This window comes from Eschrichtius robustus, chromosome 7 (genome assembly GCF_028021215.1).
Source record: "Eschrichtius robustus isolate mEscRob2 chromosome 7, mEscRob2.pri, whole genome shotgun sequence".
Taxonomy (NCBI): domain Eukaryota; kingdom Metazoa; phylum Chordata; class Mammalia; order Artiodactyla; family Eschrichtiidae; genus Eschrichtius; species Eschrichtius robustus.
Genome location: NC_090830.1, coordinates 112,326,969 through 112,353,893, shown reverse-complemented (window position 1 = coordinate 112,353,893; position 26,925 = coordinate 112,326,969). Strand labels below are relative to the sequence as shown.

General features: G+C 38.7%; 1 protein-coding gene across 1 annotated transcript; it reads left to right on the top strand.

Annotated features, from left to right (window-relative positions):
- The first annotated feature begins 1,529 nt into the window (after nucleotides 1-1,529).
- OGA (O-GlcNAcase) lies at nucleotides 1,530-26,925 on the top strand. The gene is made up of 16 exons (XM_068548424.1): nucleotides 1,530-2,149; nucleotides 5,488-5,539; nucleotides 5,998-6,095; nucleotides 7,642-7,772; nucleotides 9,348-9,519; nucleotides 10,705-10,803; nucleotides 12,270-12,554; nucleotides 14,215-14,373; nucleotides 15,201-15,814; nucleotides 16,206-16,380; nucleotides 19,789-19,874; nucleotides 20,830-20,934; nucleotides 21,631-21,716; nucleotides 21,995-22,187; nucleotides 23,392-23,551; nucleotides 24,779-26,925. Exons 1-16 carry the CDS (start codon nucleotides 1,951-1,953, stop codon nucleotides 24,913-24,915), a joined length of 2,751 nt encoding a protein of 916 aa, XP_068404525.1. The 5' UTR covers nucleotides 1,530-1,950; the 3' UTR covers nucleotides 24,916-26,925.

Below are 26,925 nucleotides of genomic sequence, written 5' to 3'. Positions count from 1 at the left end.
ATCTTAACACTCCATGACTAAAAAGAAGAGGGACTATAAGAGTCCATGGAGCTACAAGTTGGGCTATCGCTGGAGGAGTCTAATATGAGATTCAAGTGTAAGATGGACAATGCTAAGTCTTTTTTTTAAAAATTAATTAATTAATTAATTTATTTACTTATGGCTGTGTTGGGTCTTCGTTTCTGTGTGAGGGCTTTCTCTAGTTGTGGCAAGTGGGGGCCACTCTTCATCGCGGTGCGCGGGCCTCTCACTATTGCAGCCTCTCTTGTTGCGGAGCACAGGCTCCAGACGCGCAGGCTCAGCAATTGTGGCTGACGGGCCTAGTTGCTCCGCGGCATGTGGGATCTTCCCAGACCAGGGCTCCAACCCGTGTCCCCTGCATTGGCAGGCAGATTCTCAAGCACTGCGCCACCAGGGAAGCCCTGGACAATGCTAAGTCTTAATAATCAGAATGAGACTGAGATGCTTATTTCACGTTTATACCTCACATGTAGCCACAGATCTCTCAGCCAACAAGTGCATTATGACAGAACCAAAGGGAGCCCTGAGAACATATAGCAAGGGGACCCAAGCCCATCTAGGGCTCAGGGAAGGCTTCCCCAAGGAAATGATGTTTATGCTGAAGCCCAAGGGGTCCCACTTCTCCTTTACACACACTTCACACTCCCCATTCCCAAACAGGCCAGGCCTTTTCGCCCCTTCCTACATTTGTACTCTACTTGCCTAGAGTGCTCTCTTCTCTTCCCCCCTACTCAACCTGGCTAACTCCTATTTAACCTTTATGACCCAGCTCGAAAGTGAAGCCATGGCCGCTGCCTCTCCCCAAAGGAATATGAAGTCGGTCTCTCCTCTGAGCTCCCACAACACTTGGGTACACCGTGTGGGTATTATGTGTGTACTCGCTAGTCTGCACCACCATGCTGTGAGCTCATAGTGGCCCAAGAGGCCAGCACGGGGCAAGCTCAATAGGTGTCAGCTGAATGAAGGAATGTAGGAATGATTTAATTTTTAAAAGGGGTTAGCGCCAAGCTGGAGGTAGGGGAAAATGTTTCAAGGCAGAGGAGTGAGCTGAGCTTCTTGGAGTGTTGTCTTTATAGAACCGAGCCTGGGTCGGGCTGATGTAATGAACGAACCTGTCAGAAGAATCTCAGTAGAAAGTAGGTCAGTTTCTTCCTGTCTCTTTAAGAACTAGAGGCTTGATTTCCGCGCCTGCGCATTGAGAGAGTAAACACCTCTCTTTTCCACCCACCCCCGCCCTATCCACATCCTTATTGCCCCAACCCAGCCTCCTCCCATTCTCCCCTTCTTCGGGTGGGGTAATGGTCCGTTCCAGGGAGTCTGGCTCGTTCTGGAGGGTGGCGAGCATACAAATGGTACATTCCACTGCCTTCATTACCTTCCGCTTTTCGCGGCTTGTCTGTTCTACTTCCCCCTACCGAATGAAGTTCAATAGGCTGGCCCAAAAGAAGGGGGGGGCGCCGGGTTGAGGGGACCGGTCTGAGCCGGTCTCCGGCGCAGGCGCAGTGCGGATAAACAGGAAGCGGGAGGTAGGGGCAGTAGCAGAGGAGATCCAGGGGCTTCGGGAGAAGGCAGCGGGAGAACTAGAATTATCGGAAGGGCAGTAGAAGCTAACTGAGAACGAGAAAAGGAGCCTTGGCCATCTGCCTCCAAGGAACGAGAGGTCGCAGCCTCGCTCTCAGCTTAGGCTTCCGGCTCCCCCGCTAAGGCTGAGGCTGCGGCTGACAAAGGGCTTGCGCTGGTGCCGCCGCCCTTTTCATCCGGGCATTAGCGTCCCTGCGGAGAGGGAGGGGGAAGGGCAGAGGGGGAGGGGAAAGAGCGGAGGGGCGCGCGCTTAGAGCCGAGGCCCTGTCTGGGGCTCTCCGGGCCGGCGGCCTTACGGACGGAGGCCGAGGAAGACCTGCAGAGGTGGCGGCGGCCGGGGGCAGGAGGATGGTGCAGAAGGAGAGCCAGGCGGCGCTGGAGGAGCGGGAGAGCGAGCTCAACTCCAACCCTGCCGCCTCCGCGGGCGCATCGTTGGAGCCGCAGGCAGCTCCAGCCCCCGGAGAAGACAACCCAACCGGGGCTGGGGGAGCAGCGGTGGCCGGGGCGGCAGGCAGGGCTCGGAGGTTCCTATGTGGCGTGGTGGAAGGTGAGCGCTGTGGCGCGGGCTGGGCAAGAGCGTTCTCCATCTCTCTCCACCCCAGTAGTAATACGTTCTTTCCTTTTTTGCGGGGGGAGGGGGCTCTAAAAGGGGGTTATTCCCTTGGGTCTGAAATTTGACCCTGCTGAAATGAGGGAAGAGGCGAGAGGATGGGCAGGTCTTTTCTCGCGTTCTGAAACGGCGTCGAATTCCCTCCCGGCTATTAACAAGCCTGACCCCACCCGCCTTGGGCTTGGAGCCAGGCATGCTCCAATGGAGGCGGTGTAAGGAGCCTAGTCTTAGGCTCTGAGTTTTACGTCTTTGTACCTTGGGATGTTATTCCCTAGGGTGGTTTGTGTTCAAATGGAGAGATGTGTGTAGTTTTGTTGTCCCCACCCTTTGGAAAAAAGACTACCCGTACAGGTGTGCTACTTTGTATTCCTGGAGTGAAGAGAAGCACTGTCGGCTTACGGTTTTAAAAATTCCTTTTTGCTTAGAATTTTTGTTCTTGTGTTTTTTTGTTTGTTCTTGTGTTTTTGTTTGTTTTTTTGGCTGGCCAGTCCCGAACCCCCCACCCTTTGAAGATTGATTTGCAGCCTAGAAAATTGCCCTTTGCCAACTACTGTGCCTTGGCTCTGAGGGATGAAGCTTTGACTTTAACAGTATCTGAGATACGGAATTTTAGTGACTGCAGAAGAGGTGTAAAAATTCCCTTCTCACTTCCTTCCTTCCCATTTCTATTTAAAAGGAATGATGGACTTTTTTGGTGGTTGGGGAAAATGACCAGAAGATTCACAGTTTATGAATGTAATGAACAAATGTTCGGCTGTGCATTCTAAGCGAAGCATGAATCAGTTTCATTATTGCTCTTTCCTTGAGTACAGCATGTATTTGAATTTTCTGAAGTATTTTGGCTGACCCAGGGTTTTTTAGCTGTATACTTTATTAGTTCTCTCCTATATGTGGTGTGCATAGGAGTAACACTGTAAAAAATACTGGTCTTTATGAAAAAAAAAAAAGATGTGGAAAAGGAAAGGATTGTCCGCTTGGTTGAGAGCTTTGGTACTCACGGAGTATTCATTTGAAAGATGGGTGGTGGTTATGCTATTTTAGATAAAGTTTGATTGTAGGAGCGAACAGACTAATTGGCAGCTACCATAAGGAATGAAACGGTTCAGCAAAGTTAACTGTCTTGCAGAATTTTCGGGAAAACAGAATGGAAAACTGCCTGTGTATTTGACTGGAGTCAGTGTTTATGAAAACATGATTGCTATGTTTGATTTATCCATTGATGTATATATAGGGCTAGAATCTGTACTTTTGTTATGTTAGATCTTGGGGTGGAGGGTGGGAAAGGAGTGCTGGGGGATTAGAAATTTTAGAGCTAGACTAAAGTGAGTCTAAGGAAACTTGCCTGTCCATTACACCTTCAGTAATTATGGAGAAAAGTTAGTTGTGGTTTAGATCAGTTGGTTTGTTTTTCAGAATAGTATTAAAAGGCAACTAGTCTACTTAGAATTGTCTTATCTGTCGTCTTTTCTCCTTCCAATTCCCTAGTATATTTTCTTGGTGACTGAGCACCTGACATTTTTTTGGTGTTTGTTTTGCTTTTCTTTCCCTCGCAGACCTTTGTTGATTTTATTTATTTATTTATTATTTATTTTTGAGGTTAATTTGTGCTTTTATTTGTCAGTATAATTTAACTACAGTGGCCTGCAAACTTTTTTGATCTAAAAAGTATATTTTACATCACAATCCAACAAATGCACACACGTATATAATATGTATACATATATAAAAGTGAAACAAAAGTTTTGCTAAAAACGTCTACCCTGAGTGTTAATTCTTTTTTTTTTTTTAAGATTTTTTTTAAACCAAGTATGAACTGCACTGACACATCATAATCACCAAAGTCCCCGGTTCATCTTAGGTTCAGTTTAATGAAGTGAATAGTGTTGCACGTTCTATGGACAGACCTTTGTTGATCTTAACTCATGTGTAACAGCACTGCTTCCTCTTTGCCGTGCCAATAACTAAAACCATGAACCTTACTCTCAAAGAGCAAAGTTAGGATTTCTGAAGATTAAAGTGTTAGGCACTTGAAAAAAAAATTTTTTTTTTTCATGTTGAAGCAGCTCTAAAGGGAAGTTTAATGCCTACTACTTTAAGAGAAAAATGATAATACAGAGTGTTGTAGGAAAGCTATAAAGACTTGTAAGATTCACCTAATACTTTAAATCACCTGTAAGAGAGTAACCATTGAATTGTCCAGATTGAAAGTGCCACAGTTTCATATATTAGTATGTAACGAATTTTTCTTTGGCCTGTCATTGTCTTTGTGGTGCTGAGTAACTATTTAGAGTGGAGCTTATTACTGTTCAGAAATTTTGGTTTTTGAGTTAGTTTCTTAAACTGTGTGTGTGTAAGGAACATTATGTGTTCAAAACACAATTTGAACCATTTTTATGATACTCTTGGGAGGTTGTCCTTATCTCTTGCAGATGATTAGACTGGAACAGGTGGAAAATAAAGGTTAGGCAAGCTGTAAGGTGTGATTAGCACAAGCCACAGCTCTAAATACCAGTTTGGTGCTTATACCACTACTTAAGTCATCATTCTGCAGTTCTGTTTCTTGCAGTGTGCATTACTGTTGCTTTGCCCCCATATAGGATACTCTGGAGTGAGTCACATTCTTGAATTTTCAGTTGTTCATACATTTGCTCTGGAATTGAGATTGCTTGAGAGTTTCCTGTTTGGGCCAGTTCCAATGTTGAATTTGTTGTGAGTGTAGTTTAAGGCATTTTTTGGGTACCTTTTATAATTTTGGGAACCAAAAAAACAAGCCATCATAAAATTAGATCAATCAGATTCTTTTCTAATTCTGTCCCTGGTTTTTTCCCTACCTTATTTGTTTTTGCTCCTTCCCCCTCTGAAAGTGGTTTAACTCCCCTTCTAGGTAGTAATAGTTATTATTAGCAGTTTGTGGTTACTTTGCTTCCCCTTTCCCCACTGTAAGATTGAGATAATCTTTATATAAGTTAGATTTAAATATATTTGGTCTTTTTTGGCAGTGAAAAGAGATGATGTTTAGCTATTTTTAGATGACTTTATCACATAAATAATACGTGTTCATGGTAGAAAAATCAGAAAATTTACCTAAGCAAAAAGGGAATTAAAATCACTTTAAAATATCGCCCCAAAACACCTTAATGTTTTACTAAACATCCTTCAGCTCTTTGTATATTGTACATGTTTTTTACAAAGTGGTATTGTATGTATTATAACCTGCTTTTCTCAGTAGACAGTTTTATCACATTCTTATAATTTCATTCTTACTTTGTATCTAGGATTTTATGGAAGACCATGGGTTATGGAGCAGAGAAAAGAACTCTTTAGAAGGTAATTTTTTTATTATGTGAAGGAGAGTCTTAAACGATTAACATTTCCTTTTTTTTTTTTTTTTTTAACATTTTTTTTTTGTTTGAGGAAATGCACTGAATAGACCAGGTGCAGTCTGATGATTTCTCAGTTGCAGAAGTTACTTTACCTTGGTCTTTTTCCTCTTCTTCGCCTAAGCCAGTGGTTCTCAAACTTTCCTGGGAAAGCTGGATAGGTTTTGGGCTCACCTGTCTTACTCAGAGCTGTTGTATTTTTATTTAAGACTGTTTAATATGTTGACATTCCTTATAATTTTTAATTTTTTACAACTCCACTGGATTACAAAAAGGTTAAAAGCTACTGCCCCAGAATATTAGCTTTTTAAGAGACGGAGCTGCTCCAAGAAAAGGAAAAAAAGTGAGATTTACAGGTTATACATGTTGCCTGTTTATATACATGTAATTTTTTCTCCTCTTAAGGCTCCAGAAATGGGAATTAAATACATATTTGTATGCTCCAAAAGATGACTACAAACATAGGATGTTTTGGCGAGAGATGTATTCAGTGGAGGAAGCTGGTAATCTTTTTCTTTTTAATCCATAAATTCTGAGTACATGGAGAAAACAGCTATATTTTAAATGTAGTTGTACAAGAATTAAGTATTCCACTTTCACTTTGTAGGTAGTTTTATTTTATATGGTAACTCTGTGTGTTAGTGCATATTGAAAGAGTAGCTCTAACGATGTGTAGCCATGGTGTGATTTACAGGTATGCCAGTCTGACTTCACCTGTTCTGTGGTCATAAATTGTGCTTTTTAACTTCTGCCAGTGGACTAAACAGTGGGCCATTAGACAAAGAGGTGCTGAAGCAGGGCTAGGCCTAGGGCAAGGCAAATGAGGGGCCTGCCGGCAGTGCAAATTTTAAAGGACTCCAAAAATCAGTAATCAAGGTAAATAATACTTTATTATCCATTTTTTAAACCAGAACTAATGCAAAAAATCCACAAACAAAATACCAAAATTTTAAATAAAGATAGGGTTAGTACTACTGATCCTTCTGCTTCAGGCTCAAGTATGGCTTGGTCTTGACCACTTGATTTCTATTACTGGTCCTGTCTTTATTTAAAATGAAGAAGGGCCTCACCCTAGTCTGGGCCTATACTGAAGTGGAAAGCCATCCTGAACTATCCTTGTTACATGTGTTCTTATGTTGAGTTAGTTACATAAAATTCATAAATAAGAGAAGTAAATTAGACAAGTGGTGCTTTTCTTTGGGGACTTGATTGAATGGGGGAACATTTTCATACCTGGAATTAAATGGTAGCTAACAAGATATTTGGTTACAGAGCCCAGTCAAGGCACTGAAGGCAGACAGTTTTCTTAGATTATGAAAAGCAATTAAAACTCGGTCTAGTGTTGTTGTTTACTACTCTATATAACTTAAGTGTCTTCAACTTGATTATTTTCTGGTGATGAAATTTAATATGATCAAAATATAGTCAAATGACTATCTTGAGATACCACTGAAAGTTATTTAAAGATATATCCTGTGGTATGGAATAGTCAATTTACTTAGGAATTATGGAATTATGGAGCTATGACATTGTGGAATGTCAATTAGGAAAATTGTCTTTCACATTTTAGAGACTTAAAACTGTGATGAATATTTTTCTTGTAGTTAACAAAGGTGTCAAGATTGTTAAGGCCATCAATCACTTAACCCTGGTTCTTAAGAACACATTTTTCTTTTTTTCCAAATTATAAAGTTGCTATATGTAGATGTATTTATTTAGGAATTCCAGTTTTACAAAGACAGCAAAAACAAAAGCATACCTCTGAAATACTATAGGAAATAAAAATGTTTTGTATTCAGTAAGAGAATTGATGCTTAATTCAGTATTTTTGAGAAATGGCAATGCTTTTATTGAGTTCAGGGTGACATTAAATCACATCAGGTTTGTGCCATTACATATTGTCACATTGGACCTGACAATTTTGTAGAATTTAAGGGACTTTTTTTTTTCTTGACTCATTGAAAATTGGAAAAAATAACCTTCAGTTTAAAGGTGAAGGCTCTTTTAGTTTTTGTGGTGCTTTCTAAAATCACGGACTCTATTCTTTAGAGCAACTTATGACTCTCATCTCTGCTGCACGGGAATATGAGATAGAGTTCATCTATGCTATCTCACCTGGATTGGATATTACCTTTTCTAACCCCAAGGAAGTATCTACATTGAAACGCAAACTGGACCAGGTAATTTCCTTACTTTTTCATTATTTTTCCCTGAATCAGTACATGAAACTAAAAGTTTTCTGAGTTGCTTTTATGATGTAAAAAGGAAACCAAATTCATAGTACTTCTTTGTTTCTGTGCAAATTTTTTACTTTAACTCTTTTGATAAGAGGAATCTTTTCTAAAGTGAGTCAAAAGAGCTTTACTGGAGGTACCATTGCTTCTCAAACTTCAGTTTGCATGAGAGCTACCTAAAAACAATGCTTAGAAGTGATGCTTAAAAGGGTTCTTATAGGCTCCATTCCCAGAGATTCTTAATATATAGACTTGAGGTGGAGACTTACCTCAGATTCCAGGAGATTCTGTGTGGTCCAGAGTCCCATTTCTGGAACCTCTCTTGGGTGCCTGACTGAATTTCTGAGTGAGGTTATAGAAATAGGGTTCACTCAGGTATATGGACAAGAGATGTAATTCAGTTTGGACATGATTGGCTAGTTTCCCAAAATGAGAAGAAAAACTAGGTAAACGTGTAAGCTGTTGGTGAACCTGGAGTCTAAATTCTGCTTAACATAAAAGCTGCACATGTGTTTTGGTAAAGTTAAGTGTGCTGTTTTTTAAAATATATATATGTTTCTTTTTTTTTTTTTTTTTTTGGCCGTGTGGTATGCGGGATCTTAGTTCCCTACCAGGGATCAAACCCGCACCCCCTGCATTGGAAGCGCGGAGTCTTCACCACTGGACCGCCAGGGATGTGTCCCCATATATGTTTCTTTAAGCAAAAGTTTATATTGGATTTCCCTGGCGGTCCAGTGGTGAAGACTCTGCGCTTCCAATGTGCGGGGTGCGGGTTCGATCCCTGGTCAGGGAACGAAGAAATCCCGCATGCCGCGCAGTGTGGCCTTTAAAAAAAAAAAAAATTATATTATTGGTGGCATTAAAGTGGCTGGTAAAAAATTTAAAGTAGTTTGGGAGGTCCCTGGCAGTCCAGGGGATAGGACTTGGCGCTTTCACTGCTGGGGCCAGGTTCAGTCTCTTTTCAGGGGACTAAGATCCCACAAGCCGTGTGGTACAGCCAAAAAAAAAAAATTTTAAAGTAGTTAAATTTCTGTGAATAAGCTTTTAAAAGGTTATTTACCTATTTGATCATATTCTACTATGTTGGTCTTTCTGATTGATGGCTTAGATTTATGTGCAAAGAAATTAATTAGCATCAGTGTATCTTGACTGGAACAGGTGACTTGGGTTTGTCATGTCTTAGAGTTTATTTATTGTTCATGGTTTTTTGGGGTTTTTTTTCTGTTTGGTTTTCTGTAGTTGGCAGTGAAGGAGGTAGAAGGATAAGCTGCATTATAGAAGCTTTGTTAGACATACTGGCATATTGCATTCAAACCCAAATGAAAAAATGGGTCCCAAAACTGTCTAGCTGTTTAACATGGAAAATATAAAGGCAATGGCTTGGCATTGAACATTCTACTAAGGAAAATATTTGACTTTTAAGTGTAACTATTAAGTATATACTTTAATATTTGAAATTCTGTGTTTTTTACTCTGTAAGATGAGCTGGTAAAGCATCTTGTTTTTTTTTTCTTTTCCTAGGTTTCTCAGTTTGGATGCAGGTCATTTGCCTTGCTTTTTGATGATATTGACCATAATATGTGTGCAGCTGACAAAGAGGTATTCAGTTCTTTTGCTCATGCCCAGGTCTCCATCACAAATGAAATTTATCAGTACCTAGGAGAGCCAGAAACTTTCCTCTTCTGTCCCACAGGTATTGTATATAAAAGCTTTATATTTAACTAGTCTTCTTGAAATATATAACTTTCAAAAGACCATGTATGGGCTTTATTGTGTTGTCCCCTCTCCCTTTGGTATATAAAGGTAGGAATTCTTTTTCTAGAAGATATTTCTGTACATCTTAAATTGCAGAGATTTTAGGGATTAATGACAACTGAATAGGCAAAAGATTTTATGTATTTTTTCGGTACTGGAAGTATATGAACATTACATGTTCAGGATTAGAGGAGGGGATAGTATTATAAAAATGAAAGCTAGAAAAAAGCGAATTTACATTGCTTTTAACTTAGTCACTTCTCATATCCTCCTACTTGTTCCTTTTTTCTGCCCTTGCATATCTGTATCCCTTTTCATTCCTCCCACTCCCATCTGGGCTCTTAACTTCCAGTAGTCAGCATAGAAAGCTTAATAATTTTTTCCCCCATTTCCTTTTTTTCCCCCCTCTCATCTCTCCCTGGTTTCTTCCATTGAAAATGTTTTCTCTCTTTTTTTGCCTCTCAAAATTCAGCCTATAAGAAAACTTCCCTAGGCTTGACTTCTTGTTCAGGAAGAGTTAAATAAGTTCTAAGAAATTTTAGACTGAATTTATTTAACTGTGTATATGTCTGTCTTAGAGTATTGTGAGCCATGAACCTTATCTCAGTGGTCTGATACTATGGGAATACTCAGTGTTTAATAAGATCATACTTGGTAATTACTTAATTCACTGCAAATTATAATCAATTGTAGTTGAGTACTAATAGCCAGGGGCCTAATAATTGCATTCTTTCTATTATGATATTATCAATCCAGTCTATTTGGCCTCTGATTGTAACTGAGAAATGTAGGCAATTCAGAATTATGTAGAAAATGGTAAAAATTCTAATTATTTCTTTAGTAAACTTGTATTTCTGGTGACCATAGGACCATAAGGATTGATCTGTCCTAATACTGGAGGAAGAATATCAGATTTTATGATTTGATTTTTTTTTTTTTTTTTTTAATGAGTCATAAATGAACTACCCACTTCAGTTTACTTCTTTTGGGACATGACATGGAGGCCTTTTATCATTTGGATGAAAATAATTTAGAATTGGTAGACATTTTTATCCCTATTCAAAAACTCATGACCATTTCACTCCTGACTGTTTTACTGATTAATTTTTCCCCCTACATTCAGAATATTGTGGCACTTTCTGTTATCCAAATGTGTCTCAGTCTCCTTATTTAAGGACTGTGGGTGAAAAGCTCCTACCTGGAATTGAGGTGCTGTGGACAGGTAAGTCTTAAAAGATTTAGACAGTAAAACTTTTAATTATCTCGGACCTTGGGAGTTGGTTGTTCTGGTTAATTGGATACTTTTATTTATTTTTAAAGTTTATTTTTATTTTTGGCTGCGTTGGGTCTTGGCTGCTGCACGCGGGCTTTCTCTAATTGCAGCAAGCGGGGGCTGCACTTTGTTGCAGTGCGCGGGCTTCTCATCACGGTGGTTTCTCTTGTTGCGGAGCACGGGCTCTAGGCTCTAGGCTCGCGGGCTTCAGTAGTTGTGGCTCACGGCTTCTAGAGCGCAGGCTCAGTAGTTGTAGCGCACGGGCTTAGTTGCTCCGCGGCATGTGGGATCTTCCCGGACCAGGGCTCAAACCCGTGTCCCCTGCTTTGGCAGGTGGATTCTCAACCACTGTGCCACCAGGGAAGCCCCTAATTGGATACTTTTAAAAAGCTGAGCCTTAACCAGAACATTTTGTTATTAATTCTCTTTCTTTTACAAAGTACACATTCTTCACTTAGTATTAAAAACATCTTTGAGGTTTTATAAAGCAGAAACTAACACACCATTGTAAAGCAATTATACTCCAACACAAAAAAATCTTTGAGGATTTTTCAGTGAGTCTGAATATCAGTTACTGATAAACAGTAGATCTGTAGGGATCTGGGCTAACAGGTATTGATCCCAGCACTAGGAGAATGTTGTATTTTATAAAATGAAAGCTGTAATGCTAGATTGACAGTTAGTAATCAGTGAGCTGTATTAGCTTTCATTCTAAGAATTAAGGGCAGAAACCCTCCCAGGGTTTAGGTTAATTAGACTTTGTCTAATTGAGGATATATTATAATGGTAAAAAATGGTTAACATGGAAATTTCTTTCTTATTGATGTATCACTTTGAGGAAAGTTACCCAAACCTTAAATATTCCTACCTTTTAACCACTAATTCTATTTCTGGGAATCTGATCTGAGGAAATATAGGACAAGGGGAATAAAGCTGAGTAAAAGGACATGTTGCTGTGTTGTTTTAAAAAGAAAAATTGTTAGAAAATATAACAAGGAAAATAAAAAATTATATGCAGTATATTTTGAAGAACCATGTACGAGAGTCTTTTTTTGTTGTTGTTTTTGTTTTAAAAAATTTCCTCTGAGGATTTATTTATTTATTTAATATATTAATTAATTTATTTATTAAAACATCTTTATTGGAGTATAATTGCTTTACAATGGTGTGTTAGTTTCTGCTTTATAACAAAGTGAATCACCTATATGTATACGTATATTCCCATATCTCTTCCCTCTCCCTCCCTCCCGCCCTCCCTATCCACCCCTCTAGGTGGTCACAAAGCACCGAGGTGATCTCCCTGTGCTATGCGGCTGCTTCCCACTAGTTATCTATTTTACGTTTGGTGGTGTATATATGTTCATGCCACTCTCTTGTATGAGGGTCTTTTAATATATGGTGGTCATTATTTCTAGGTCCCAAAGTTGTTTCTAAAGAAATTCCAGTAGAATCCATTGAAGAGGTTTCTAAGATTATTAAGAGAGCTCCAGTAATCTGGGATAACATTCATGCTAATGATTATGATCAGAAGAGACTATTTCTGGGCCCATACAAAGGAAGATCTACAGAACTGATCCCGCGGTTAAAAGGAGTCTTGACTAATCCAAATTGTGAATTTGAAGCCAACTATGTTGCTATCCACACCCTTGCCACCTGGTACAAATCAAACATGAATGGAGTGAGGAAAGATGTAGTGATGAGTAAGTAGATGACTTAATTCTTGACTTTGCGAGGAGAGTTGGGATTAAGTAGAACCATTGGCAAGTATGCATTCTTTTGTCATCAACATTTAAGAGGATTTTTTTAAGGTGTTGTTTAGTTCTGTGAATGAGATGTATATGATAGAAAAAGGGCTGCTTGGACTGCCTTTGGGCAAGTTACTTAATAACTTCTTGGCCTCAGTTCTTTGTTTTTAAAATGTGACTTAGCCTTTGAAGTCTGAGTAACTAGACAAGGTAGTCTTTTACTGTTCCTGTTATCCCTTGAATAATTCTGATTGAATTTGTGTTTTCAGGTGATTTTATTAAATGGTGTATTTTAGATGGCTAAATATTCTCCTCTGAGTTACTTAACATATAACTTAAGTTCAGCTTACATTTATGAAACATTTTCTCATTTTAGACATTGGCTTACTGATTTTTATTTATGAAAAATTCCTAATTGAGTTCCAAGTAGGAGAATGCTGACTAGTTGTTTATTCACTAACATTTAAACACCTATTTATCAGACACTAAGGATGCAAAGAATAAAATAGTCCCTACTTCGAAAGAATTTAGTCTGGTGTTAGATAAAGCAGATAGGCAACTGTATTATAGAATGGTAAGTGCTGAGATAATTATCTACAGAGTGCTAGGGGGAACACAGGAGGCAGTGATTACTTCTGCTAAGCAAGAGTGCTGATAAATGATTTCATAGAGGAGGAGTTACTTACACTGGGTCAAAGTATGAGTAAAGTCTGCTGGGCATTAAAGGGTTGGTGGGCTAGAGATGAAAATACTAGACACTGAAAATTTCAAGTTACCTGAATTTTGGCCCATTGGGGGGTATTGAAATGTCACATTATGGTGCTTAGTGGTATGTAGTTGAAAGTTGTGTTGTGTCTCAGTTCTGTACCCCTACTTCCAGTTCTGTTTATTGAATTAATGCTTCCCTTCAAGGCTCAGTCATTGTCACCCCCTTCTCCCTAGTAAAAAACACAGAGTTAGGGATATAATCTCAGTCCTCTCTGTATACATGGCTGTTAGTATCTGCCTCTTTTAAGGCAGAGCATGAAGCACGTTAACGACTAGTGGACCTTAGCCAGACTGGCCTATGTGCAGGGAAATAAGAAGGAAAGCTAAGAATAGTGCGTTTTGAATACCAAGCCAAAGAGAGTTCAGACTTAATTTTCTCTACCACTATCCTGGTTCTTCATTATATGCTTATTATCTGTGCTCATATGTGGGCTCTCTATCAATTTTCTCTTCTCCCCTCAATGCATTTATTAATTTGCCCATTATTTTTTCATAATTATTTGCCTTTTTAAGTTAAAAGCCCCTGAAGGATAGGGAATCTTCTCTTTATGGGAAGTATAGTGCCTTTAACCTTGCATTCCCAATAATTGATTATAAGTGGACATTTATGACTGACTTGTCCAGTGATTCTAAAGTTAATGTTTATTATTTCAGTTGGAATTTTACATTTAGCAGTGCATTTAGATGACTATTCTAGGTGAAGTGGTTCAGTGAAGGGTCTTGGTTGTGTTTGCATATTATGCTTAAGGTTTGTTCTTGTTCCAGTTCTTTGCTTCTCTGGTTTTACCGTAACAATTAGTGTTTTGTAATGAAAACTGTTTTTGTGCTCTTTCTCTTTTTTTTGCAGCTGACAGTGAAGACAGTACTGTGTCGATCCAGATAAAGTTAGAAAATGAAGGCAGTGATGAAGATATAGAAACTGATGTACTCTATAGTCCACAGATGGCTCTAAAGTTAGCTTTAACAGAATGGTTGCAGGAGTTTGGCGTACCTCATCAGTACAGCAGTGAGTTTGGCCTTTCTTTGTAAGGGGGTTGGATCACATTGTTTGAGACATAAAGTAAAGAACATTTGTGATGTGTCTTCTTATAGGCCTGCCATGCAAAATGAAATTTAGGAATCTAGAGGATAAGGTTTTTTAAATTTTACTTTTGGTCTTAAATAGCTTTTATTTTGACGGAATGCTAATTTGTTTTTTTATATATATATATAAATTTATTTATTTTATTTATTTATTTTTGGCTGTGTTGGGTCTTTGTTGCTGCGCATGGGCTTCCTCTAGTTGTGGTGAGCAGGGGCTACTCTTCGTTGCAGTGCGTGGGCTTCTCGTTGCGGAGCTCAGGCTCTAGGCGCGTGGGCTTCAGTAGTTGTGGCACACGGGCTCTAGAGCACAGGCTCAGTAGTTGTGGCGCACGGGCTTTAGCTGCTCCGCAGCATGTGGGATCTTCCCGGACCAGGGATTGAACCCGTGTCCCCTGCATTGGCAGGCGGATTCTCAACCACTGCGCCACTAGGGAATCCCGCTAATTTGTTTTTTTTTTTTTCGCTAAGTTGTTTTTAAAATATCTTTTTTTGAAGTAGTTTTTAAATACAGAGCTTCAAAAGAGAAGAAAGTAATAGGTGTTGGCATGTTTATGATCTGTGTTTCCCCTCCTCTCTTCCCTTCCCCACCTCCCAGTGGTTTAGAGAAATTGTACTTTCTTGGGGCTCAAATTATTTGGAATCTCAAATTGAGGCTCTTAGTTAGAGATATGATAAGAAGAAAACATTTCTCTAGCTCTAATTTGTTCTGCTTCTAATTCTGATTATCTTTCTGGCAATTTGTTTTTATAGGTAGGCAAGTTGCACACAGTGGGGCTAAAGCAAATGTAGTAGATGGGACTCCTCTAGTTGCAGCACCCTCTTTAAATGCCACAACTGTAGTTACAACCGTTTATCAGGAGCCCATTATGAGCCAGGGAGCAGCCTTGAGTGGTGAGCCTACAGCTATGACCAAGGAAGAAGAAAAGAAACAGCCAGATGAGGAACCCATGGACATGGTAGTGGAAAAACAGGAAGAAACAGACCACAAGAATGACAATCAAATACTAACTGAAATTGTTGAAGCTAAAATGGCAGAGGAATTGAAACCAATGGACACTGATAAAGAGAGCATAGCCGAATCAAAATCCCCAGAGATGTCTATGCAGGAAGATTGCATTAGTGATATTGCCCCGATGCAGACTGATGAACAGACAAACAAGGAGCAGTTTGTGCCTGGTCCAAATGAGAAGCCTTTGTACACTGCAGAACCGGTAACTCTGGAGGATTTGCAGTTACTTGCTGACCTATTCTACCTTCCTTATGAGCATGGACCCAAAGGAGCGCAGATGTTACGGGAGTTCCAGTGGCTTCGAGCAAATAGCAGTGTTGTCAGTGTCAATTGTAAAGGAAAAGACTCTGAAAAAGTGAGTATGTTTAGTTTACCTGTTTCTCTGGCCTGGATGGGTCCCCATGCTGTTGATACAGGGGAGGTCTTAAATGAGAATTGACCACATCTTAGAATGTGTTCTGTAAAGTAGGTACGGACTCTGCTGAATCTGATATATACAGTTCCTTAGTTTGACCTTATAGTAGGTAGGAATGAAGGAAAGTCAAAATTGATTATTTTAGGAATATTTGTCAGTTTGGGGAGACAGACTTTTATTGTTTGTCTTTAAAAGTTTAAGCCCATTGATTCTTTAATGTTTAGTATAAATTTGCAGGTACCTGATAATATACACAGCTTAGTTTATAAGCTGTGTTTTAGATTGTTGTTAAACTTTCAATTTTCTGAGTGTTTTTATTGATCCTCAATAGATTGAAGAATGGCGGTCGCGGGCAGCCAAGTTTGAAGAGATGTGCGGACTAGTGATGGGCATGTTCACTCGGCTCTCCAATTGTGCCAACAGGACAATCCTTTATGACATGTACTCCTATGTTTGGGATATCAAGAGTATAATGTCTATGGTGAAGTCTTTTGTACAGTGGTTAGGTAGGTATACCAGGAGTAATCTCTTCTCCTCAGATATATTGTCCCTTAAAAAAAAAGACATTATCCCATAGGGAGAAAAACATTTAGGGAATTGACGAATTTCCAACTGTGTTTAAATTCTTTGCCTAGATTTCAAAGGTGTACCCATTGTTACAGACTTGAGGTGCAAGCCTCAGTAAATACACTGAGCACGTTGATTTTTCTCCCTTGGGCTAATTCAGCATAAATATCTTGAAAATGTGTTAGAAAGTACTGACTTTAACTTGCTCTGACTGAATGCTTCCTGGATGGAACCATGTATACCACTTTTATTTGATTTGGAGATGAGACACTATGAATTGTGACTCTGTAAGCTCTCTGCTGCTTGCTGTGTCTTGATGACATTAATGCTGTGTTTAACAGAACAATTGCCGAAATGACCTAAGGGGGCCTGGAAAGAGGAAGCCATCCTCCCAGCCCTGTGCGCATGCGAGCTTTAGTGGTAGGCTATTCTGGTGCTACTTAGTATTATTTCACAGAGCTTTTTCTTTATGCCTCTACCAAGTAATTGGTTTTAGCAGGGGATAAAAATTGCAATCCCCTGAAAACTCTGCTTCATTAAATGGACTTCTCTTTTGAAAACAGTGATTTTTTTTTTTTTTTTTTTTTTTTTTTTAATTCTCAAACTTGGTAAAAAGCACCAGCATGGCCAAGTTTCTTCAGGGATCTCATTTCATTTCCAGGTTTTCAGTCCAGCTATAAGGAATATCTGATGGACTTATGCATAGCACACAGCAGGCAGCAAGGCTAACTGACGTGTCATAGTTTTCATAGTAGTCACAAATACTATGATGGGTTACATACTGTTGGTTGTGAAATAGAAGTGTGAAACCTGTGAGCTTAGAGTAACTCAGGAGTAGTAGCAAAAAGATGTCTCACTTTCTGCGTATATACTTTTGGACTCTTAAATATAAAAAAAAATTTTTTCCTGTGATACAGCTAATTAGCAGCTAAAAATAGAGTCTTTCATTGTTAATTTGAAAGTAGAGGGAATTCCCTGGCTGTCCAGTGGTTAGGATTCCACGCTTCCATTGCAGTGGGCATGGGCTCGATCCCTAGTCCGGGCACTACCCACAAGCCATGAGGCACGGCCAAAAATAAAAAAATAAATAAATAAATTGGGGAAAAAAGAAAATAGAGAATTTTGGGTTCCTGTATATGTAGCACAACAGGTAAAAGAGAGAATTTTGACCTTCTCTTGTTAAAAGGCTCCAAGATACCTCTTCTCTGTGATACACGTCTGCCCTTAGGCTTAGGAAAAATCTCTGTATTGATTATTGGATGATGGCATTTGCCTTCCAGGCTTTTGGCCAGGAGGATATAATTAACCCTTATAGGGATTGAAGTCCTTAAGTTTCCAACCTGCAATCCGGATTATTAAGTTTGAGAAAGTGTTGCTTAAAACATTTGATACTCAGCTTTTAATTCAAGAATTACTAAAAATTCTTGATTTTATACAGTATTGCTGCTTTTTCCTCTCAGGCTTTACCTCTGTACTGTGCAGTTATGGGGGCAGCTTTCCCAGATTGTATATAGCTGTTGTACAATCTCAAGGTCAGAGCATTTTAGAAGCTTTAAATAATCATCTAGGCATCCACATAGCTTTACAACAGCTCACGACAAAGAGAGTATTTTCATGGTTCTATAGTAATTTCAGGGAGTTACTGATTAGTGCCCTTTGTTTTCCTCTAGTCTCCAGTCCAGCTGGCATTCAGTCCTTTAAAGAATGTGGCTATGCAGTACTTTTGATTACTAACGACTTCTATTATCTTCTTCCCCATTGTGTACAGATGGGAGAATCCTCAGCACAAGTTCTACTACTATTGGATGGACAGCGGCAGATGTTCACAGCGCGTCATGATTAATTAGTTTAACTTAAAAGGTTCTGTGAGGTAGCTCAGGTAGATTTAAGGGCAGTAGGCATGAACTGAAGTCACGTTTGCGCAGCGACTGAGGCATTAACCATGTTTTCATTTATACAGCTCTTCGTACATGCAGCTTTTTATTGTAATAGTTGGAAGTGCTAGTTATGTTGTAGTCTCAAAGTGAGGGGTAGGGGAAATTGGCTCATCTTAAAGTTTGAGATGTGTTGTTTTTTCCTGCAGTGTAAGTTTACACTGAGCTATGGAATGGGGCAGGTTCTCTTCATAACCTAAATTTTGACCCTATTTCATATTTATTTTACAAATATTACATTATATGTATATTCTTAAGTACCCCTACCCCTGAAAAATGACAACCCTGGATATAATCTCTTAATGGGCCTGAATTGTCAACAAAAAAATTGGTTTGCTTTGGGACTGTCTGACTAGCACACTGTGTATCGTACTGATGAGACTGTTAACTTGAACAGGAGGTAGAATGCTGTCTTCAATTGGAAAAGAACTATATTGCGCTGCTTTATCTTGTCAGAAGACTAGGCAGGTGATTTTGATTTGGCCTCCAAATTATCTTTTAGTTATCTTATTAGCTTCCTTTATTGCCTATGGAAGGCAATTATAATTTGCTTTTAATTATCTCTTATTATTAGCTTCCTTTATTGCCTGTGGAGTTGGTTAAGTGGTGACCTTAAATGCTGACTTTTGGGCCTCAAAGCCTGCCACTCCATGTGTGAGCTAAGTGCACTGCAAAGATTATAGTGGTTGATCAGAGGAGCCAGATAACTGTCATACTTTCAAGAAAAGTATGTTTTAGCTGTGGACAAATTAGGAGCATCAGTTGGCTCTCCTTAGTTCTCAGAATCTGTCAGACTGGTGGTGTTACTAGCCAAGTCTGAATTTGGATTGTCCTTGTCAGAAAAAAAAGAAAAAGTACTCACTGTGTTTCATTGTCAACTTACTGAATAGTTTCTTTTACTTATTCTGCTGACCTTAGTTTTCTGACAAGATTAACCCCTTTTCCCCCCTTTTTCCCTTCCCTGTACCCTTCCTCAAAATGTAAAATGTGACTTCAGACAAGTTTAATTCCTTCATGGGCTGTGATAATAAAATGTCTCATCAATCTCACTTCATTTCACTTTAAAGTTACTGTAATTTTGCTACAGAGCAAGCAGCTGCCTTGAGTTTTACAGCTGTACCTAGGGAATATATAAGCGTGACCCAGACAAACTTGACACTTTTTCCTTCCAATAATTTAAGAAAGGGTAGAACTCTTTCACTAGAACAGTGATTATTCACTGATCAGAGGAAGGAACATCAGTATTGAAATTCCATTACAAATTAAAAAAAATTATTATCACAGCCTTGTCCTGAAACCCTGGATTATTACTGTTAGCTGTTTCCACAAAGTGTTTGTTAGTTTGTTGGACGTTTGAGACCCCAGGAAATCCCCTTTCTCGTAACGTTCTCCGCTTGGATCTGATCTCAACAGGGTGTCGTAGTCATTCTTCAGCACAGTTCTTAATTGGAGACCAAGAACCCTGGGCCTTTAGAGGTGGTCTAGCAGGAGAGTTCCAGGTATCAATATGAATTCACAACTGAATTGACGTTTTCTTTGTCTTATGAGAAACCTTATGTTGCGCATCAGATGGCTGGAAGGATTGGTCTGCCGAAGGCTTTCTAGTCCCAAATTCAATTAGTTACATAGCTGGATTTTAAATCAAATTTTCCTCCTCTTTCGCAGTAATTTCTGAAGGAGATGCTGCCAATTCCCCCCCGCGCCTGCGAAGCGCAGCGGCTCTAGGTATACACTTCACATTGTTTCTTTGCAGGTCGCACAGCATTTTAATCTGCGCCCGCAATGCACAATGCGCGCATGCTTGTCTGCCAGTGGAAACTCCATGAGCAAAAAGGATGAATAATTATGCAAATGAATGGTGAAAGGGCTTTTGGATATTTTCCCAATTATTTTATAAGTAATACTTGTACTTGAAAGAACAGTCCAGGAATGAAAATTTGAACAAAATATGAAGTTTATTTGCTGTTGGAATTTGTTCATGGACTTTCAGGTGCTCTACTTTTCTCCCCCCAACAGGTGCTCTGCTGCGCACAGCAAACTGAAGCGCATTGCTTTGGGGATAAAGCGTCTCCTGGACAGATAACCCTCTTCAGACCAAACCTCTCCTCCTGACAGTCTGTTCTGCCATCTTTTAGTGAGCGATGGTCTAAATAAGATTGGTTTAAAAGATAGATTTGTCATAATTGGAGTAGAATTTTTTTTTTTACTGTATATTTAAATCCCCAGTAGTATGCCACTAAAGCTATGTAACTCAGTTTGGGTAATTTCTATTCAGAAGCACTCCCCTTCCCCAGCAAAGAGGTGTTTTTATTAGTAAAGCATAGCACACCCCTCTTCTTTAGGTCTGCCTGCAGTAGCCAGTTAATGTTAAGTTGGTAATCTGCAGTGCACACTCATTAAAAAAAGTAAATATCTTCCCAACACTAATCATCTCCCTTTTTTTTCTTCCCACAGCGTTTGCTGCCAATTGATGGGGCAAATGACCTCTTTTTTCAACCACCCCCACTGACTCCAACCTCCAAAGTTTATACTATCAGACCATACTTTCCTAAAGATGAGGTAATCGTCTACCTGTCAACTTGGTGTATGGTTATGGTGAACACTTAATCCTTTCCTTTGAACTCCCTGGTTAAAAGAATCAGTTTTGTGTCTTAAAACTTTAGATGGAGAAAGTTTAACTAAAACATTGAACATGGGATGTTTAAAGAAGAGCTGAAGGAGTTTAGACTCAACATCTCGTGTCAGTTCTTTAAAAAAAAAAAAACAGATGAAATGTATTCAGAGTTGGAATTACTGAACGATGTCTGAATGATCTGTTGTTCTCAGCTGATTTCCTCCTATATATTTTCTGCAGTTTTCAGTTGTGAAGTGCTTACAGGCTGCTTGATAATCAGCTATAGAAATAAAAAGCATGCCTGCTTAAAGACAATAACATGTTTTAAGCATTTGGGATGTATAGAAAACTGAGAGAGACTCAGCCTCATAGTTTGCTGGATTTTGAATCCACTACTTACTGTCTAAAACTATCCCCTGCAAAGCAATTCTCATTGTTTACTATAACCATGCTATTTTCTACTGGCTTTACAAATAAGACTCAATAAATCTCTATTTAACAAAGCAGAGGTGATATTTATGACAAGCCAAACGTTTTGTTACTCCCTCTTCTAGAAGTCCATTCTGACTTATGAGTCATATTGTTGTTAAATTCTGTTGCCATTTTTCTTGATGTGTTGCTTAACTAGATTATATTTTCAGGCTTCCGTGTACAAGATTTGCAGAGAAATGTATGACGATGGAGTCGGTTTACCTTTTCAAAGTCAGCCTGACCTTATTGGAGACAAGTATGTGATGAAGTATTCGGACTTGTTGGATTTGGGAGTAGACATTTCATAGCCAGGTTTATCAGGAGGGGAGGTGCTGACTGGAAATAGAGTTTTTTAGAAGTCCTACTTTAGTTGTAATAAAATCTGAGCATTAATATGCGTATATTTCCAGTTTGTATTTACATCAAATGTAGATTCCACGCATTGTCATTCGAGTCTATTGGGCCTTACATCACTGAATTCTAATGTGTTGTGTAAGTAACTTAACTCACTCTGGTCTCTTTTCTTGTGAGCAGGTTAGTAGGAGGGCTGCTTTCCCTCAGCCTGGATTACTGTTTTGTCCTAGAAGATGAAGATGGCATATGTGGTTATGCCCTGGGCACTGTAGATGTGACCCCCTTCATTAAAAAATGTAAAATTTCCTGGATTCCCTTCATGCAGGAGAAGTATACCAAACCAAATGGTGACAAAGAACTCTCTGAGGCTGAGGTAATACACAGATTTAGAATTATACAATGGTAATTTTTTAGAAAATAAAATACTTATTAAAATAAAAAAGCAAGCAGATATATCTTAAAATCCCAGTGCTTACTAAATTTCTTACAGAGAAGAATTGTTAGGGCTTATTCTTATTAGCATTGTATTTTCCACTGTTCCCTACAGTTTTTGATTTGGAAGCGTTGTTGTAATACTTTCTCAAGTAAAAGCACAACGTAGACAATTAAAGAACCTTCTTTCTCCCTCTCTTTCTGTTTTGAAGCACCAAACTTAAGGATGTTATGGTCTCTTCTTTGGGTACTCAGGGCAAGTTTAGGTAATTAAAAATCTCTCATTTGCGTGCTAATGAAGCTAACTTACTTTCTCAATAATGCATTTCTCATGGTAATTAAAAACTAATAGGAATGAACTTTAAAAATAGTTTCTTCTTGAGGATAATTTTTATTTTCAATAAATACTTTTAGAGAATATACTTAGACTCGTATTTGTGACATTGTCTCTATGTAATAGGAGGCTGGGTTGGATTAGGCTCCCTTACTTGGGATTTCATCGACATGACTGCAGCATGCTGGCGATTGAGCTGTTGATGTGTTGCTTTTCCATATCTGACAGGTCTCAGCATAGGAACCTATGAAGAAAAACCAGTGTGTCTCTTATAAACTTTTTTTGTAAAAATTGTGGTAAAGCATAACATAAAATTTACTGTTTTAACCATATTTTAGTGTACAGTTCAGTAGTGTTAAATACATTCACATTTTTGTGCAATACAAGCTTTTTAAAAATTGTTTTATTTTGAATTATTTTTTATTTTGAATAATTTTAGATGTACAGAAGTTACAAAGATAATACAGAGTTCCAGTATACCCTTCACCCATTTTCTACATTTGTCCTAGTCTAAGAAACCAACTTTGGTACATTACTATAACCTTACTTACCAGTTTTTCCACTAATGTCCTTTATCTGTTCCAGGATCCAATCCAGTATACCACATTACATTTAGACAAACTTTTAAAAAAATAAAAACGCTTCAGCTAGAATTATAAGCTAATTAATTCTGCATGTGGTAATTTTATAATTACCAGAAGAGTTATTGAATATTGCTTTCCTTTTCCTGTTACTGAGTTCTGTAGTTGGGATATATGGATTCATAATGAGTAGCTACTGAAAGTCAAGAGATTCTTCCTAATTTTTACAGAAAATTATGTTGAGTTTCCATGAAGAACAGGAAGTGTTGCCAGAAACTTTCCTTGCCAACTTCCCTTCTCTGATAAAGATGGATATTCACAAAAAAGTAACTGATCCAAGTGTAGCCAAAAGCATGATGGCTTGCCTCCTGTCTTCACTGAAGGCTAATGGTGAGTACATATTTGTAGAGTTGCTGGTATTTGGGCTAGGTGGGGACAGGACTCTATTTTAGGATAAAAAGAAAGAAGTGAATTTACATTCCTTCTCCACCATTTATGGTTTTGCTTCTGAATTATTAGTGCTGCAAGAATTGGATGTGTATTAATCATTGAAAAATACTGCTGTTTTACACTATGAATGCTTATTTTGAGCCCCAATTAAATGAGAAGTGTACGTTTATTTTGCTAGGAGACTTATAAATGATAGTTGAAAATTAAACGAACCTCGGGAAGACTTCATTTAGGAAAGCAGAGTTGCTAATGTTTTTTGAGTTTGTTACTTAAACCTTCAAAAATACTTTGCTGTACCTTAGTGGTATGAAAACTTTTTCTGTAAAGGGCCAGGTATTGAGTATTTTGGGCTTTAAAAAGGCAACATACAGTGTTCCGTTGCTTGTTCTTTTTTTAAACAACCTTTTAAAGCTGTAAAAAAACAAAAACAACTTTTTAGCCTTTGGCAATACAAAAATGGGCAGCTTGTGGAGCACTAAGTAGAGGGTTCTTGATGTGTGAGGATGGACTTTTGTTGCATCTTTATATCATTTGATTCAGTGGTGTCCCCTTTGTGGGATAATTTAAACACCTCTTTCGATGAAAGTATAATTCTCAGTGTTGTGCTTGGAACTGAATCATGCAGGTGTATGAGGTATGTCTTTAACATATAAAACACATTCTGGTTGTATTGGCTTGCGACATAGGCTGGAATAGGCTCTGCCCTGTGGGTTCCTCAAAGATACTTTACATAAATATATTGTAACATTCAACAGAGGTATCCTTTGCCTTGAGGTTTCTTACAACCTCTTTGCCAAAAGATTTTCTTTCTGGGGAAGAGTGTTACCATGCAAAAAAAAAATTTTTTTTGAAGTATATTTGACAATTAAGAATTGTATATATTTAAGGTGTACAATTTGATGACTTGAAATACATTGTGAAATAATCACCATATTAAAGCTAGTTAACATATCCATCACTTTAAGGTAGTTATCACTGCAGTATTGATGAATATAAATTTTGGCTTTTGATATAAATTTTAAAAATTGTATGAAATTTAGGGGCTGGTATAGATAAGCCAGTACTATGATCTTTTTGAAATATATTAAAGATGAATTACAATTCATATTCATAATTCTCCGAATTAAGTGACATTTATATTTTGAATTTTTTTTTTTTTTTCCCTAGGCTCTCGAGGGGCTTTCTGTGAAGTGAGACCTGATGATAAAAGAATTTTGGAATTTTACAGCAAGTTAGGCTGTTTTGAAATTGCAAAAATGGAAGGATTTCCAAAGGATGTGGTTATACTTGGTCGGAGCCTGTGACGTTTGTTGGCACTATGAACTGTTGGGAAGTCTCTTCACTTCACCTGGTGGGTGGTGGTTGGGGTCTTCATACAGCTCAGCCTCTGGAGCAGCAACAGATCGGCTAATTCAGATTGGAAATAAAGAGGACTATGTAAAACTCACTCATCATGCTTAGAGACTACTCGCTGGTTGGAAGAAGATAGTATTGCTGTAAATCCTGTATGAAAGAGATGTGGGCCTCCTTATTGGGTCTTGTGTTAGGTGCCAAGACCTCTTACGTGGGCTTATAGGGAGGGGGGTCTTCAATAAATGTAGTCAGCACTGTTTTCTGCATCCAGTGTGGTTGCATTTCTCACCTAAGAGTAATCAAAATCATTTGTCATCCTCCTTGGCTTATTGAATGAAATGTACCTCATTCTTTGGGGACATGGCAAAGATGAGAAAGATTTGGTTTCAGAGGCTTCAGGGTGGAGAGTCCAAGTGGGATGGTTATGGCATAGTTTAAGCTGAATAAATGATTTCAATTTGGGCGGTTTTTCTGCTTTTTGTAAAGCCTTGGCCAGTTGTCTCTTGTGACCATTATTGGTTCAGGCATGTTGTGCTTTGTAGGGACAAATGTGCAGTTGTTTGTGGCAAAAGCCTAAAAATGACAAACTTGTAAATTATTTTGTATATAAACTAAACTAGCTGTAACCTGACTATCCTTTGTGTTTACTGTTTTTGTAATTTTCCTTTTGAAAATGAAAGGGTGTGGTTCAAGCTGGCACTTTGAATATGTAAATCAGTGGAAAGTGTATTTTCTTTACTTTTGTCTTTGTTTTTTTAGAAGTTTTATTATTTTCGAAGTGCCTCCCACCTAGGGCTAGGCCATGACCACTTTGGGTACCAGAGCCTAACTTCATAGGACTCAATCTGTTGCAAAGTGCAGTCACTTCTGGAAATTAACCTCAATTCAGGTCAGCATGTGAAATGTTAGTTTTGACTTCTGGCAAGTAGGGTCCAGGGACTGATTGATCCCATTTGCGCACAGGTCAGTTGTCCTTTAATTTCAAGACCTGTTACTACTGGTTTTATTAAATCAGAGTCTTTAGTTCTTGCATGTTTTTATCAAATTTAAAAGAATGAGCACACTTTAACCAATGAATTACGGTTACCCTTTTCTCTTTCCTTTAACCACAGGTTCTGAAAGCTTTCAAGTATTTTAATTTAGATTTGGTGTGTTTAAGGGTTCTGAGCATGAGGCTAGCAGGTAATCTCTGCAGGATTCATTTTTTTAATCATGGCTGGCTGGCTTCTCCATAGATTGGTAACAGTATTTTGTTATCTTGCTTCCCTGCAGTTTTGTATCAGCAGTTTAACTTTGAGCTGAGAGTGGGGAGGGTCAAGGAGAAGGAAATTTAAAACATATTTTCTTTCATAGATTTCCATCAGTGTGGGCTTTGACAAGAGAGTCTTTTAAAGCATTGTACCTAGTGACTTTCAACCAAAGCCTGTGAGTGTGAATGGGTGAGATGAACGAAGGAGGCCTCTTCACATTCAGGGTTAGAAACCTGCAACTGATAGCAGGATATGTTAGGTATGTTGGACAACGGGAACCAAGTTTGTGTTTTCAAGGGCTGAGATGAAGGGAAGATCTCTACAAGATACGGTTTAAAACGGCTTAATGTCATTTGGTTTTCTCTTTAAGTACGTTTTGTACACTAGTGGACAGTTCTAGCATTTTATCTGGAGGATTCATTCAATGGTCGTCATCCTGTGGAATCAGGATTTTTAGCAAGTTTGCTGCAGCTTTATCTTGGCTTTTAATAAGTTTGGCTGGTGTTATGGTCACAGAGCTAACTATGAAACATGTCCACGCTGCTAGGATTGTTCAGTGCTATGCTATCCATCTTCTATTGTTAACGACTATTTATTACGGTTGGGTGGTATTCCATTGATTGTTTAGATCACAGCTCTCAGTTCCTGTAGAAAACGAACTGTAAAACCATCTGAAGACCATACAAGAGGCAAAATAAAACTTGAAGTGAA

Coding starts and splice junctions, on each gene's coding strand:
- OGA (XM_068548424.1), top strand. CDS start 1,951: ATGGTGCAGAAGGAGAGCCAGGCGGCGCTGGAGGAGCGGGAGAGCGAG. Junction 6,096..7,641: donor GTATTCAGTGGAGGAAGCTG/GTAATCTTTTTC, acceptor TCTATTCTTTAG/AGCAACTTATGACTCTCATC. Junction 14,374..15,200: donor CGTACCTCATCAGTACAGCA/GTGAGTTTGGCC, acceptor TTGTTTTTATAG/GTAGGCAAGTTGCACACAGT.